At 44.0% G+C, this 15,957-nt stretch overlaps 1 protein-coding gene across 5 annotated transcripts; it reads left to right on the top strand.

Annotated features, from left to right (window-relative positions):
* The first annotated feature begins 30 nt into the window (after nucleotides 1–30).
* On the top strand, nucleotides 31–15,017 carry LOC120066769 (mitochondrial glycine transporter B). Of its 5 annotated transcripts, none has more exons than XM_039018262.1 (8): nucleotides 31–505; nucleotides 692–799; nucleotides 4,511–4,635; nucleotides 6,531–6,615; nucleotides 8,916–9,098; nucleotides 10,273–10,441; nucleotides 10,885–11,048; nucleotides 11,268–11,390. In XM_039018262.1, exons 2-8 carry the CDS (start codon nucleotides 785–787, stop codon nucleotides 11,388–11,390), a joined length of 864 nt encoding a protein of 287 aa, XP_038874190.1. In that variant the 5' UTR covers nucleotides 31–505; nucleotides 692–784. The 5 variants fall into 5 exon arrangements, with proteins under 5 accessions (XP_038874190.1, XP_038874198.1, XP_038874174.1 ...); XM_039018270.1 differs by having other exon boundaries at nucleotides 671–799; XM_039018246.1 differs by having other exon boundaries at nucleotides 31–510.
* Nucleotides 15,018–15,957: the final 940 nt, after the last annotated feature.

Below are 15,957 nucleotides of genomic sequence, written 5' to 3'. Positions count from 1 at the left end.
GAGAGGGGCTTGGGGCGACGTGGGGGGAAATTGCTGATCTCACTACGCACGCACTGCAGGTTTGACATTTCCCGACACTGACAAACATTGTCATTGACAGCAAGAAACAAGGTGGATGGCAGCAACTGCATAGTCTACGTTTTAAATCTAGTGAATTATATTTTACTAGGTAGTAGATGAATACACGTTGGTTGCTGTGGGCAGTCAAACGTTTTAGTACAAAGCCAGCCAACTACTTTTGCAAAGACAGGACAGCTAACGTTGGCTAGCTTGCTGAGACAGTTTGCTAGCTACCTAACGATTAAACGGAGTATTTATTTGAGCTAAACACCATTATAGTATTACTGAAAGGTCCGCGCTTACTAGGTCTCTAGCTTTTTGTTCAGCTAACAGTTCGCTAGTTGGTGTAATGACGACTTGTTTCTTGTAGCCTGTCACCGGCAAAATGACTGTCTTTGAAATTAATAATCGATCCCTAGCTAACTTCAAAGCGCTTTAAAGCCAGGTAAGGTAAGTTTACGTGCCATGTGCATGATATTTGACCACCTTTTCAGTAGCTAACTAATGTATTCAGTTTGACCTGATGTAGTCCTTTTATAGTTTAATAGCTGTAGCGAGTCTCTGCAAAACATTGCATCATTATGTTGACGTGCGTATGTAATTGGTATAGCTATTCACCCCCTCACTGTAGTTGGGGCTGTAAACAAACAGCGACAAGACGGCAAGAGAAGGGAAGGAGGCGCACGAATCGCTCTTTCTGGATTCATCCACTGCATCATCAAAAATGGAGTTGGCACTGGTAAGTTAGTAAAGTTAGCTACAAATGTATACATGAACACTATGTAGTCCACAGGCATTGTCTTTGTTACTATACGAGCGCGCTAACCTGACTGACAGAGTGATACTGAGTCTCAGAATATTCACTTTAATTAAAGATGCAGAAAACGCTCCGCCATTTCCTGGTTGCTAAAAATCTAATAGTTCTCCTAATTTAAGTTATGACAAAAGTGTTGGGAATCGTTTTTTTTTTACCATATAAACCGCTGTGAAATATATTTTCTATAACCAAAAATATATATTTTTTCAGATGTTTGTAGTTGGTGTACACATGTAAGACGCAAAAACGAAATATTAAGGACAGGAAGCATAGAAATAACGCACATAGAGCAGATCTACTTCTTAGTCTTGCTTTCAATGAGAATGACAGAACTATAACTCAATTTCTGTGAATTTGGTCTTCACCCAAAAAGTTACATATTGCAGCTTTAAAATGTATGTCAAATTAAAACCAAATGATTGCAAAGTTAAACAAACCGTACAACTCTCTGCACAAGGACTACTTCTAACAATTTCCACAGAAAATGTTACTAAAACACATTTACTTGAATGCAATGTTGAATGCAATGTTTGGTAACAGAATGATGGCACAAACCATCATTCTGTTAGCTAAATTTGTTTTCTGCAAAGATTTGGTTTGAATACCTGCGGTCATGGGCAGGATTTGACTATATTCTCCAGAAGTATGGAGTTGAAATCGTCCAAAGTGCATGGAGGTGAGGCCAAATACCCTTTTATGTTCTACAGGCAGCCCCTCATTGGTCATAGTTGTCTGTTGCCATGGCATTCTTTAGAAAAATAGGACATATTTTTTTGTAATGATGCGAATAATGGGTTGTGAGCCTAAGCTTGTGACGTCGTGGTAAAGGAGGCTGCCAAAGACTGAGAAAGTTGTATTTTCTGTGCAAACATTGTAAAATTAGTGTAGTAGAATATTACATTGGTTATGTCATCCTGGCCTGGGGAAGACAGTGTAGTGCACACAGGCTGAAAGTCACACATTCATTTGCATAAACAGATTCCCACCACCATCCAATTCTCAGTGACCCATATTTAGTGTCACACACACACAGAGATGACAGACAGACTCTCACACACACACAGTCTAAATCACACACAGAGACACAGCCACTGCATGACTCATACATCATTTCATAGAGACAAAATTTGTCAGAAAGCGAGGGGAGGGGAGGAGAGAGAGCAGCGCAATTCTGTTGTGTATATGCATGTGTATGTGCGAATCAACGAGCAATTGAGAGAGAGAGAAACCAATTTAGAAGCCTGTGGGTGGGGGCGAGAAGAGAGGTAGCAGCAGCAAACCATTGTGTGTTAGATCGAGAGAGAGGGAAGCGAGAGATGGAGATGGCTTATTTTGTAATATGCTGTTCGTAGCAGCAGCACAGAGAGAGAGAGAGGTGAAAGAGGGAGACATGCAACAGAAACAGGATTCTCAAGGAGGCAAACCCTCAAGCATCTTGGGAAAGGTAGGGAGGATAGCCAGTGTGTGTGTGTGTTACTGTCAAGTGCCAGTGTGGATGCGTTTTCATGCTATGCTGTTGTGCAGTTGTGTCTACATGCTTTTAAAAGTAATTGTTAATCACCATGATTACAGTATTTGAGATCCGGCATCATCCGCCTGTCAGCATCTATACTGTATGTCTGTGTCCGTGTGTGTCATCTGTGAGTGTGTGTGTATATATGTTTGTGTGTCCATGTGTGTTTCAGATTGAGTGTTTAAAATTCACATGTACAGGGTTGCATGTGTGATTGGAGGGTACAGTGAACATCTGCTGCAGGACTAAGTGAAATAAAACAATGAACATTTTTATAAAAAAACAACAATAGAAATAGCACTATATACATAACTGTAGCCGTGATGAATAAATACATGTCCATTGAGGCTGACTAAAGACTGTTGAGGGGGTGAACATAGGGGGAGCAGCAGACTGACTAAAGACTGTTGAGGGGGTGAACATAGGGGGGAGCAGCAGACTGACTAAAGACTGTTGAGGGGGTGAACATAGGGGGGAGCAGCAGACTGACTAAAGACTGTTGAGGGGGTGTGAAATAAAACAATATAAATAATAATAAGAATATACATATTAACAACTGCAACAGTGATGAATGTCATTGGGGTGGGGAGGAAATGTCCATAGGGGGAGTAGCAGGGGGGAGGTGGTAGTAGGAAGTTGACTAGTGGTAGCTATTCAGCAGCCTGATGGTCTGGCGGTAGAAACTATTGGCCAGTCTTCCAGTTTTCGCCATGATGCTCCTGTACTGCCCGCGTCTGAGTGATAGAACCAGCGATAACCAGCCGTGGCTACGGTGGCTGAGGTCCCTGATGATTTTCTTGTCCTTCCTGCAACACCTGGTGTTGTAGATGTCCTGGAGGACAGACAGTGTGCACCCAGTGGTGCGTTTGGCTGCAGGAAGTGCCTTACGGTCAGAGGCAGTGGAGTTGCCGTACCAGGCTGCGATGCAGCCCGACAGTATGCTCTCGATGGTGCTCCTGTAGAACACTGAGGGCACTCTGGGAGAGGCCCAATTTCTTCAGCCTCCTGAAGTTGTTCTGCCGCCTTCACCACGGTGTCCGTGTGATTTGACCATTTTAGCTTTTCTAAGATGTCTACACAGTGGAATTTGAAGTTCTTGACCGTCTCCACGCGGTCCTGTTGATGAGGATGGGGGCTGTTCAACCTGGTTCCTACGGAAGTCCACAATCAGCTCCGTTGTTTTGCTGACGTTGAGGGAGAGGTTGTTTACCAGGCACCATGCCGTCAGAGTGCCTACCTCCTCCCTGTAGGCCATCTCGTCGTCGTTGTTGGTAACCAGGCCTACTACTGTTGTGTTGTCAGCAAACTTGATGATGGAGTTGGAACTGTGTGAGGCCATACAGAGAATACAGGAGGGGCCTGAGGACGCACCCTTGTAGGGCCCCAGTGTTGAGAATCAGTGTCGAGCACGTAATGTTGCCTAGCTTCACCACCTGGGGGCGGCCCGTCAGGAAGTCCAGGACCCAGTTGCATAGGCAGGAGTTCAGACCCAGGGCCGTGAGCTTTGTAATGAGTTTATAGGGCACTATGGTATTGAAGGCTGAGCTGTAGTCGATGAACAGCATCCTCACATACACATTCCTTTTGTCCAGATGAGTGTGCAGTGCAATGGTGTATGTATGTACGTGCGCCTGTGTGTTGGTATTTATCAGTGTGTGTCCCATTTATCCCTCCGTCTCGAGCTGTATTTAGCGTTTGTCTGTGTACATCTCCCCCCTCCATGTTTGTCCATCAGACGTGTGAATAATGATAACGCTGAGTCTCCGTGTGATTCGCCATGACGGCTCCTCTGTTTGTGTGTCGACTGTCAGCACGCATCTCCATCACCACTGGTTGTGTGTCGACTGTCTGCACGCATCTCCATCACCACTGGTTGTGTGTCGACTGTCAGCACGCATCTCCATTACCACTGGTTGTGTGGGCCTTCGCCTGTGTTCTGTGGCTGCCGTTGTAATTTGTTGTATCTGCGGGTCTAAGCTGTATTGCCTTCCTGCATGCCCGTGTATGTAGCATCAGTCACACATAAAACGACATGTGGAACTGTGCTTATCCCTCGCCCTCTTTTTCTCACCCTCTTCTCTCCTCCCATCTCGCTCTCTCCATGCCACCCCCCCTCCCAGGCGCATCCAGCTCTCAAGGCCTTCATGTGTGGCTCCTTAAGCGGCACCTGCTCCACGCTGCTCTTCCAGCCTCTGGACCTGGTCAAGACGCGCCTGCAGACCCTGCAGAACAACATGAAGCCTGGGTATGTAGTGGAGCTCGGCAATTCGGACACAAATCCATATCGCCATAAGTTGACACATTTTTTGCGATTCAATTATGATAAATTATTATTTGGGGAGGTGCACAGTTACTCTCCATTTGCACCCTATTTACACTGTGTCAAAGAAATGGCCATAATATATTATCCGAAGTTATTTGGTTACCAGGTGATCCAGCGTTTAAAAGATGATGTAACGCTGCGACAGGACCTGTATTTTAAACAGACTACAACCACCTGATGCGCAGCTTCAGCTTCAATGTAGTGCAGTGTCAATGACATGTAGGCCTTCACCGTCCTACTGGATCACATAGCAGTTGTTGTTGCGAAATACTGCGCTATTTTGCCATGACATTGTATTTCTTGTCCAGATTGTGAACCATCTTCTTTTGCGATGTGGTACGTTATGCCATCTGTAATTTCATTCCATCGGTTAGTGTGTGTTGCATAGTAAGTTGTGTGTGCAAACGATTCCTTATTGGGTTGTTGTCCCTGGGCACTGCTCTTGTCATGACTACGGCTGTTATAGTGACCATATTACCGCCACACCGGCTGTTATGAGTCATGACCGCAGTCAAATTCCACATGACCGTTGAGTCACGGTAACGAGGCTCCAAAACTGCGCTCTGATGCCGCTGATAGCCTACCAAACTTGCTAACTTCTGCTAATGGCCATTACTCAGCCCTTCATTGTCCCTTTAAATCACTGTGTTCTTCTGAAATAGGCTACATTTTCTTCACCTCATGTTTCTTTAGACCTGCCTAAAATAAACTATGGATTTATTGTAATCCTGTAAGCAATATTAAATGGATTTATTGGACTTAAAATGTATATGTTCCAAAGGTCTGCATCAGTGGCTTGTAGGCTATACGTGGTAGCCAGAAATGCTAAACACATTTATGTTAATTAACAGTCAATTACCTTTAGTCAGGCAGTTAATTGCATCACAATCACCTGCTGACAACATTTCATGACAGCCCTAGTCATGACACTTGTTGACCTCTGCCTAATTCTTCTTCGCCATGCATTCGTCATGCTCTATTACATGCCTGTGTTTCAAATGGTGGAAACAGTTGTTGGTGTTACCTCGAGTGGTTGCTATAGTTGTGCGACAGTTCAAGCACATCGCCTCACTCTGCTCAATGTCACTAGGTTGAAAACCAAAATAGGCCCAAACAACTGACACAACGTCCTTATTTGGCAGCAATTGTTCTTGGATTTCTGGGACGGCAGTTTTTGTCTCCGTTCATTTGACCCCGCTAATGAACGAAGCTACTCGCAACATCACTAATGAACGAGGCCACTCGCAACATCACTTGGGGGAACTGCCAACAGCAGGTGTTGGAAGCTTGGGATAGAACAGGGCTCTGATTGGCTCAAATGAAACGGCATAGATGAAAGTGTTGTGCTCCGGCAGCGTGATGCTTTTCTCTATGCCGTTTTGCTTTCATATATGCATTCGCAAAATTGCTTCGGTATGATATGAAATGTCAGTGTCGGTCATTTTTTGGTTTCTCGTCCCAGCTCTAGTCTGTAGGACACACGTACACAGAAAGAGCCAGAGACACACAGGTACACACACGCGCGCATGTATACTTGCATAAACACCGATACAAACACGCAGAGACACACACACACACGGCAGTGTAGAATCCCTCTTCAGTAGCTTTCAGACAGTTTGAATCCCCTCATTTGACCCATATATGCTAATTAGACACACTTCCATGCTAATAACTCCTCACTAGAATTGACCCCCGAAGACGTGTTGGGAACATATCTACAGGGGAATCTGTCTTTGTAGGCTTTCGCTTATTTTCAGGTATCCAGTCTCTTAGCTTAATGTGTGTATGTGTAACCATTTATTTATCTCCTGTCTCAGAGCTCCTAAAGTGGGGATGATGACGGTGCTTATCCAGGTCATTCGGACAGAGAGCTTCCTGGGCCTGTGGAAGGGAGTGTCACCGGTGAGAGTCTAATAGAAACAGTCTGGCTTCCCTGTTCATCTTGTGGTTTACTTTCCCTGTTTTAACACAGTGTGTGTACGAAGTCTGGCTTAGGGTATCACTTTGGTTAGTTAATCTTGTTCTAAGAACCAGACTTTCTTAGTACATCACGTCACTCTCCAAAAACGACAGGACTTTTTTTTACAACTGTTTTCTTTTGTGTGAACAATAGCAGAGGTGCATAAAGATGGCGGCCCCATGTACAGTTGAAGTCAGAAGTTTACATACATTTAGGTTGTAGTCATTAAAACTCGTTTTTCAACCACTCCACAAATGTCTTGTTAACAAACCATAGTTTTGGCAAGTCGGTTAGGACACAAGTAATTTTCCAACAATTGTTTACAGACAGATTATTTCACTTATAATTCACTTTATCACAATTCCAGTGGGTCAGAAGTTTACATACACTAAATTGACTGTGCCTTTAAACAGCTTGGAAAATTCCAGAAAATTATGTCATGGCTTTAGAAGCTTTTGATAGGCTAATTGACATCATTTGAGTAAATTGGAGGTGTACCTGTGGATGTATTTCAAGGCCTACCTTCAAACTCAGTGCCTCTTTGCTTGACATCATGGGAAAATCAGAAGAAATCAGCCAAGACCTCAGAAAATAAATTGTAGACCTCCACAAGTCTGGTTCATCCTTGGGAGCAATTTCCAAATGTCTGAAGGTACCACGTTCATCATCTGTACAAACGATAGTACGCAAGTATAAACACCATGGGAACACGCAGCCGTCATACCGCTCAGGAAGGAGACGTGTTCTGTCTCCTAGAGATGAATGTACTTTGGTGCGAAAAGTGCAAATCAATCTCAGAACAACAGCAAAGGACCTTGTGAAGATGCTGGAGGAAACAGGTACAAAAGTATCTATATCCACAGTAAAACAAGTCCTATATCGACATAACCTGAAAGGTCGCTCAGCAAGGAAGAAGCCACTGCTCCAAAACCGCCATAAAAAAGCCAGACTACAGTTTGCAACTGCACATGGGGACAAAGATCGTACTTTTTGGAGAAATGTCCTCTGGTCTGATGAAACAAAAATAGAACTGTTTGGCCATAATGACCATTGTTATGTTTGGAGGAAAAAGGGGGATGCTTGCAAGCCGAAGAATACCATCCCAACCGTGAATTATGGGGGTGGCAGCATCATGTTGTGGGGGTGCTTTGCTGCAGGAGGGACTGGTGCACTTCACAAAATAGATGGCATCATGAGGGAGAAAAATTATGTGGATATATTGAAGCAACATCTCAAGACATCAGTCAGGAAGTTAAAGCTTGGTCGCAAATGGGTCTTCCAAATGGACAATGACCCCAAGCATACTTCCAAAGTTGTGGCAAAATGGCTTAAGGACAACATAGTCAAGGTATTGGAGTGGCCATCACAAAGCCCTGACCTCAATCCTATAGACAATTTGTGGGCAGAACCGAAAAAGCATGTGCGAGCAAGGAGGCCTACAAACCTGACTCAGTTACACCAGCTCTGTCAGGAGGAATGGGCCAAAATTCACCCAATTTATTGTGGAAAGCTTGTTGAAGGCTACCTGAAACGTTTGACCCAAGTTAAACTATTTAAAGGCAATGCTACCAAATACTAATTGAGTGTATGTAAACTTCTGACCCACTGGGAATGTGATGAAAGAAATAAAAGCTGAAAGAAAAAATTCTCTCTACTATTATTCTGACGTTTCACATTCTTAAAATAAAGTGGTGATCCTAACTGACCGAAGACGGGGAATTTTTACTGCGATTAAATGTCAGGATTTGTGTAAAACTGAGTTTAAATGTATTTGGCTAAGGTGTATGTAAACTTCCGACTACAACTGTCACAAATGCCTCGTTTGCGCATTTCACCGAATTGTACATTGCTCTCCTTGACTCTTTTATCATGTCCTCATTAGCACAGTATACATTATTCCAATTCTAGCCCCAAGATGGCAGCATTTTGAAAACCCAAAAGTTGATTGTGCTGATTTATTGTTGCTGAACCATGTCGCGCTCCGTCGTTTAAAAACTCAGTGGATGTCATATCTGAGTCCCAACATCTTTATCCACTTCGCCATTGTTTCTACCTTAAAGAAGATTTCAGCTACAATCTAAATATTGACCTTTCTCTCTCACCCTCCTCTCGCCCTCCTCTCTCTCTCTCTCTCTCCCACTCTCTCCCCTCTCTCACCCTCCTCTCTCTCTCTCTGTCCTCACACACTCTCTCTCTCTCCCCTCTCTCTCTCTCTTTCTCTCTCCCCTCTCTCTCTCTCCAGTCGTTTGTGCGCTGTATCCCAGGCGTAGGGATCTACTTCTCTACCTTCTACTCACTGAAGCAGCACTACTTCCAGGAGGGCCGGGCCCCTAACGCTGGGGAGGCTGTGCTGCTGGGGGCCGGGGCCAGGGCCGTGGCTGGGGTTTGCATGCTGCCTGTCACCGTCATCAAGACACGCTTCGAGGTGAGAGCTTCTTCTCGGTGTTGTGAATGGGAATGGACTAAAATAAAAGATGGAGAGATGGAGAGGGGAAGGAGCTGGGATTAAGGCATGGTTGAGTGGGCGAGAGGTTGTTACAGCTATATGAGGATGGAAAAAGACTGAGGCAATGGTGGAGGGAGAGGAGCAAGGATGAGGTGAGGGTTGCTACAGCCATGTATGTTTGGGATGGATTAGGAGGAAGATAAGCATGAATGGATGGAAGAAGGGGTGGAAGGATGAATGAATTAAGATGAGGAATGGTTCAGAATCAGAATGTGTGTGAGAGGAAAGGGAGAATGAAGTCAGGAAGTAAACAAAGGAGGAAGGGGAGGAGTTGGTGGTTCAGTAATAGCATAGAACAAGCACTAGCAGATAGGCTGGAATATTTCTGGTGTCTGTGGGCTGGAGCTGGAAGGTAGAATTAGAGAGAGGATAATGGTAGAATTAGCAGCCTGCTACCGCAGAGAGAGAGAAGGAGGAGATAAAGGGAAAAGAGAGGAGAGAGAGCAGAGAGAGAGAAGGAGATAAAGGGAAAAGAGAGCAGAGAGAGAGAAGGTTATCTGAAAGGAGAGCTGATTGCCTTGGGAACTAAACGCTTCTATTGAATAAATTCTGTCGTGTTGGTTTTATAAGGACCGAGCATCTAGCTGTGCATAGAGGATGTGTCACGACTACAAATGTTTAATGTAACTATGTCGCCTGCTAGTTTCTTCATCTGTATGACTACGATGTGTCATCTGTTTATTAATGGCGCTCCGTTGGTTTCCAGTGGTGCTGGATATCTATCTGGTTTAGTGTTTAAATGTTGCTAGTAGTTGTGTGTAATGTTGTGTATTGAGTTAGTATTCAATCAGTGGAGGCTGCTGAGGGGAGGACGGCTCATAATAATGGCTGGAATGGAGTGAATGGGAAGGTATCAAACAGATGAAAACCTTGTGTTTGATACCATTCCATTGACTCCATTCCGGTCATTACTATGAGCCGTCCTCCGCTGTATTCAGCGTTGGGGTCAATTCCTTTTCAATTCAGTCAATTGAAATGGAACCGACCCCAACCCTCGTGGTAATCTGTAGGTATTCCAGAGTGGACGGTATAACTACGTGATCTACTGTGGTTGTAGTGTATAATGTGGTGTATTACTGTGTGTGTTTCGCAGAGCGGACGGTACAACTACGTGAGCGTCCTGGGAGCTCTGAAGAGCGTGTGTGAGACGGAGGGGCCCAGGGCTCTGTTCTCCGGGCTGACGGCCACACTGCTCCGAGACGCCCCCTTCTCTGGTATCTACGTCATGTTCTACAGCCAGGCCAAGAGGTCCCTGCCACCGGGTAAGAGAAACACACTCTATGTGAGAGGAGGGGAAGAGGGCGAGTGAGAGCCTACAAAATGTCACACCGACACACTGAATAGTCAAGTGTGTTACTTCAGCAGGATTTCTTTACATTGGTGTCTAATAAACAGCTATTAAACACCATGTGGGGTATTGTTTGCACTGAATTCCAAGTAATCCAGAATAATGACATGTTTATTTTATTTTACTAGGCAAGTCAGTTAAGAACAAATTCTTATTTACAATGACGGCCTAGGAACAGTGGGTTAACTGCCTTGTTCAGGAGCAGAACGACAGATTTTTTACCTTGTCAGCTCGGGGATTCGATCTTGCAACCTTTCGGTTACTAGTCCAACGCTCTAACCACTAGGCTACCTGCCGATGTATTTTCTGTTAGTGCCCGTGTAGGTCTGACATTCTCTGTGCGGTCTCTTCCCTCAGAGGTGAGCTCGTCGCCCTATGCCCCGTTGGGGAACTTTGGCTGTGGGGTGATGGCTGGAGTCCTGGCCTCTGTGGTCACCCAGCCAGCTGACGTGGTGAAGACTCACATCCAGGTCAGCCCCGCCCACTGGACCACTAAGGACGCCATTCGCTACATCTATACGGTGAGGCCTGAATCTTAATGAAAATATACACTACATGATTCATTTCCTATGTTTAAGGTACCATTCTTGGTCTTCCAATTTTTCCTATTCTGAGGGTATTTTAATCCATGAGATATAGCTATGGATTTGAAGCACTTCTTATTGAATGTAAATGTTCCTCCAAAAGTTGTTTTTTACCAACTGAACAGTGATTGAACTCTCCTCTTCTCTCTCCTTCAGGAGCATGGTCTGAGGGGTTTCTTCCGTGGGGCTGTGCCACGCTCTCTGAGGAGGACTCTGATGGCAGCCATGGCCTGGACCGTCTACGAACAGCTGATGGCCCGCATGGGACTCAAGTCCTGAGGAGAGGAGACAGGGAAGAACTGATAATGGAAGAATGACGTGGGGAGTTGTTTTTATACAAAGCATCAGTTTGAAGGAGAAGAAAGAGAGGAGAAGGAGTGAAGGAGGAGGGAGAGAGGAGGTGTAGGGACTGTTTATCACTGCAACTAGCTTGGGAAAGAAAAAGAGGTGGGTGTCGGTGGCATGGAAGAGTGAAAGGTGTGTGTGTGTTTTACATGTTGATGTTTATGAGAGTGATTGTGAATGTTTGATGTATGTCCTTACATTGTCAACCCTGACCTTAAATGACATCCCCTTCTGCTGAGAACTGAACTGATCCCTCTGAGTGTGGAGACCATAGAGAACTATCTATTTCTATGGGGGAGACCATAGGGATCTATATAATTACATTTCTATGGGGGAGACCCTCTCAGACTGGGGAGACCATAGAGAACTATCTATTTCTATGGGGGAGACCATAGGGATCTATTTAATTACATTTCTATGGGGGAGACCGTCTCAGACTGGGGAGACCATAGAGAATGATCTATTTCTATGGGGGAGACCCTCTGACTGGGGAGACCATAAAGAATGATCTATTTCTATTGGGGAGACCCTCAGAATGGGGAGACCATAGAGAATGATCTATTTCTATGGGGGAGACCCTCTGACTGGGGAGACCATAAAGAATGCTCTATTTCTATTGGGGAGACCCTCAGAATGGGGAGACTATAGAGAATGATCTAGTTATATTTCTATGGGGGAGACCCTCTCAGACTGGGGAGACCATAGAGAATGATCTAGTTATATTTCTATGGGGGAGACCCTCTCAGACTGGAGAGACCATAGAGAATTATATAATTATATTTCTATGGGGGAGACCCTCAGACTGGGGAGACCATAGAGAATTATATAATTATATTTCTATGGGGGAGACCCTCAGACTGGGGAGACCATGGAGAATTATATAATTATATTTCTATGGGGGAGACCCTCTCAGACTGGAGAGACCATAGAGAATTATATAATTATATTTCTATGGGGGAGACCCTCAGACTGGGGAGACCATAGAGAATGATCTAATTATATTTCTATGGGGGAGACTCTCAGACTACGACCACTGTGGTTTAGCTCTGGATACCACTCCAGTGACAGAGACTTTCGCCGACTGTCACCCACTTTCCTATGACTATGAATGACTGTGACTAACATCTAGGTGTCTCTAACACTCCCACTCCCAAGACGAAACAGCAGCTTTGATTGAATTACCTCAGCAAGAGGTTTTCTGCTGGCTAAAAGTGTAGTGGACTGGACAAAGCAACCCAGTGCCATAACCATGCAACATATTTACAAATGACCGGCAGAATACATTATAACAGCACAGTGATTATTGTGACCTGTCGACTGACTGAAGGAAATACTATATTTATTGACTGACTAAAATATTTCTTACTAGCTTGGACAATCAAGACAATATTGCTGTGCATTGTAGCAAAAGACTAGGCTGATATTTTCTGCACAATTAGCTACTAGCAACTTGGCATTGGCATACTTAGCCATATTAAAATAGTGTACAGCAGGTGTTCTCTGTACCCAATTCAACTTTGATCTCATTTCTAGTGCATTCCATTCTGGTTGCAGTGTTGTAGACCAGATGTGCTTTATCTAACCAGTAATGATAGTCAATCCCAGAGCCATAGATGGATAATTGGCTCTAGTCAATGCCATTGGAACCCAGACAATGCAACTCTTTGGGGCTGTGGCATTATGAGACAATAGTCAACATCGCTATCATGAACATGCAGCTTCAGCATCACTGTATTACATGGGCTGGATTGAGTAGTCACGAAAAGAAAGCAAACCCGGAGAGGCTAGCTGATCTTGTCCTATATGAAATGTAAAATGTTTTGGTTTTTCAATGCAAAACATTTTGCTACGGTGTGCACTAATGTACACTACCCAGCTAAATATAGGAATCCATATCAGTGATGCACAGCCATGGTCCTGGATGGTCTCTGTTATTAGTTTTGTAAATAAATAGGCCTATGTATTCAGTATTTTGAGTAGTTCATTTTTGGAATCCCATACACGTGTATATTTTTTAACACACAGTGTCCAGTGTGCCATGTCATGGGTATTATTTTTGAACATGTCAGTTTTAAAGAGATGTGTTATATTGAAAAGTATTGTTACAGATTCAAAATATACACTAAGTGAGCGCTACTCAGTATTAGGAGGGTGTTCTTAATGTTTGGAATACTCAGTCTATAGAGCCTGAAGCTTCGAGGACCAGAGATGGCTGAGAGAAACTGATTTAAATCCAATACCATCACTACAATCACTGTTTGCCAACTGTTTTTGCTTTTTACACACACAAATGAAAAGGACATAACATAGCTTCAATATACACTCAGTGGCCAGTTTATTAGGTACATCCATCTAGTACCGGGTCGGACCCCCTTTGCTTCCAGAACTGACTGAATTCTTTGGGGCGTGGAAACATTGCTCAATTGCTATCAAGGGACCTAACGTGCGCCAGGAAAACTTTACCCACACCATGACACCACCGCCACCAGCCTGGATGGGGAAATGGACTCATGCTGTTTATGCCAAATCCTGACTCTGCCATCAGCATGAAGCAACAGGAACCTGGATTCGTCGGACAAGGCAATGTTTTTCCACTCCTCAGCAATCCAGTGTTGGAGATCACGTGTCCACTGGAACCGCTTGTTTATAACTGATAGGAGTGGACGCCGGTGTGGTTGTCTGTTGCAATAGCCCATCCTAGACTAGGCTAGATGATTTGTGCATTTCGAAATGCCGTTCCCCGACATTATTTGCCTGTTTGTGGCCCTCCCGTTAGCTTGCACGATTCTTGCCATTCTCCTTCGACCTCTCATTAACAAGCTGTTTTCACCCACAGGACGGCCGCTTACTGGATGTTTTTTGTTTGTCGCACCATTCTCTGTAAACCCTAGACACTGTCGTGAGTGAAAAGACCAGGAGGCCGACAGTTTCCGAGATACTGGAACCGGCGCGCCTGGCACCAGCGATCATACCACGCTCAAAGTCGCATAGGTTACTCGTTTTTCTCATTCTAACGTTCAATCGACTGGTAACTAAATGCCTCGATGCCTGTCTGCCTGCTTTTTATAGCAAGCCACGGCCACGTGACTCACTGTCTGTAGGAGCGAACCATTTTCGTGAACGGGGTGTACCTAATAAACTGGGCGCTGAGTAGTTTGAGTCATTGAGAGGGGAACACTGAGTTAACCCTAGCTCAATGCCAGTCAGTGAATGCACTTTAGAATTCAATGCATATTCATTTATTCATTCAAGCCCCTTAGCGGCTGGTAAAAGGACTGGGGTGATTGACGTTTCTTGAGAATTGGTAGCTCTTCAGCCCTTGTCTGTGTGTTTGTGTTGTCGTAACACAGTAACAACTCTTACCACCAAATTGTTCTGTGCCGTAACATTTTTGCCTTGGCGATTATCATCGCTATCACTATTGTCTTTGATATTGTGACTTTACACTGTATATTGTCTGTTATTATTGTCAATATTTTGTCTGTGCATGTGAGTTTGCTCAGACCGATGCTGTGCCTGTTTTGTTTTTAAGTGAATAAAATTCCCCCCATTTTTGTACAATTCCTGGTGTTTATTTGATTCAATCTTTGCCTAGATTAACTTCAACATTGGTTCATCATGTTATCATCCTTTGTGGGTCTCTTTACCTTGAGCTGCTGTATTTTCAGGCTCAAACCTCAGTACCAGGGGGTGACTACAACGCTGATCAAGGAGTTAACCAGCAAACCTGCCTAAATAGTCTTAAGTTTAATTTTTTTTATTAAAACAAGCATGAGATGGGCATGATCTAATTGATTCAACAAATGAACACACATCTAAGTTTAGCTTTTATAATGAACCAGAAGATCAATAGTTATTTCTGGTTGCTTATCAAAGTTAGCTGGCTAACTCATTGATCCTAATTTGTTGTATAGCCCGTTGGTCTCTCCAAAGCAACACCACATTGACATAACAGACAGTGACAGGCTACAGCTCATGTCCTCAGAAATCCGGGGTCCATGTGTCCTGAGGAAGAGACAGGCACTGCACTAGACAGCCCCACAACTGACTTTCCCTGATGTGGAGAGAGGGGGGAAATAATCAGAGTGTGATCGACACATGCTGATATGCACAAGGACACAGTCACTAAGACTGAGGTCAGGTAAACGTATTCTTAAATTACCTCTTTGGCAAGTATTCTCTAACAGCACAGACCATATATATATTCCCTTTGAACATTACCAAATTGGATAATGTTTTAATTGAAATGGCATCAAAATATTCAGATATAAGTACCTCAAAATGGCAACCTATAATTTTACTGACATAAATAGACTATAAAGCCGTTCAATCAACCATTACTATATGGGGTGAAGGCATGATCTCTTGGCAATAACTTTACAGTATTTATTTATAAATTTAACTGAATTTGAAGTAACAACTGCTTCCCATCACAATTTATGCCCTTTCTCATAGCACTTTCGTCTCAAATGATTTGACTACCATCTATCGACCTTCTACA

This window comes from Salvelinus namaycush, chromosome 2, assembly GCF_016432855.1.
Source record: "Salvelinus namaycush isolate Seneca chromosome 2, SaNama_1.0, whole genome shotgun sequence".
Classification (NCBI taxonomy): Eukaryota; Metazoa; Chordata; class Actinopteri; order Salmoniformes; family Salmonidae; genus Salvelinus; species Salvelinus namaycush.
This window is presented reverse-complemented; position numbering and strand designations above follow the sequence as displayed.

What these genes read in the sequence shown, in the direction of transcription:
- LOC120066769 (XM_039018239.1), top strand. Translation starts at nt 2,217, where the DNA reads ATGCTGTTCGTAGCAGCAGCACAGAGAGAGAGAGAGGTGAAAGAGGGA. An exon ending in CCTCAAGCATCTTGGGAAAG is followed by an intron (nt 2,322 to 4,510) that starts GTAGGGAGGATA and finishes CCCCCCTCCCAG; the next exon opens with GCGCATCCAGCTCTCAAGGC. An exon ending in CAGAACAACATGAAGCCTGG is followed by an intron (nt 4,636 to 6,530) that starts GTATGTAGTGGA and finishes CTCCTGTCTCAG; the next exon opens with AGCTCCTAAAGTGGGGATGA.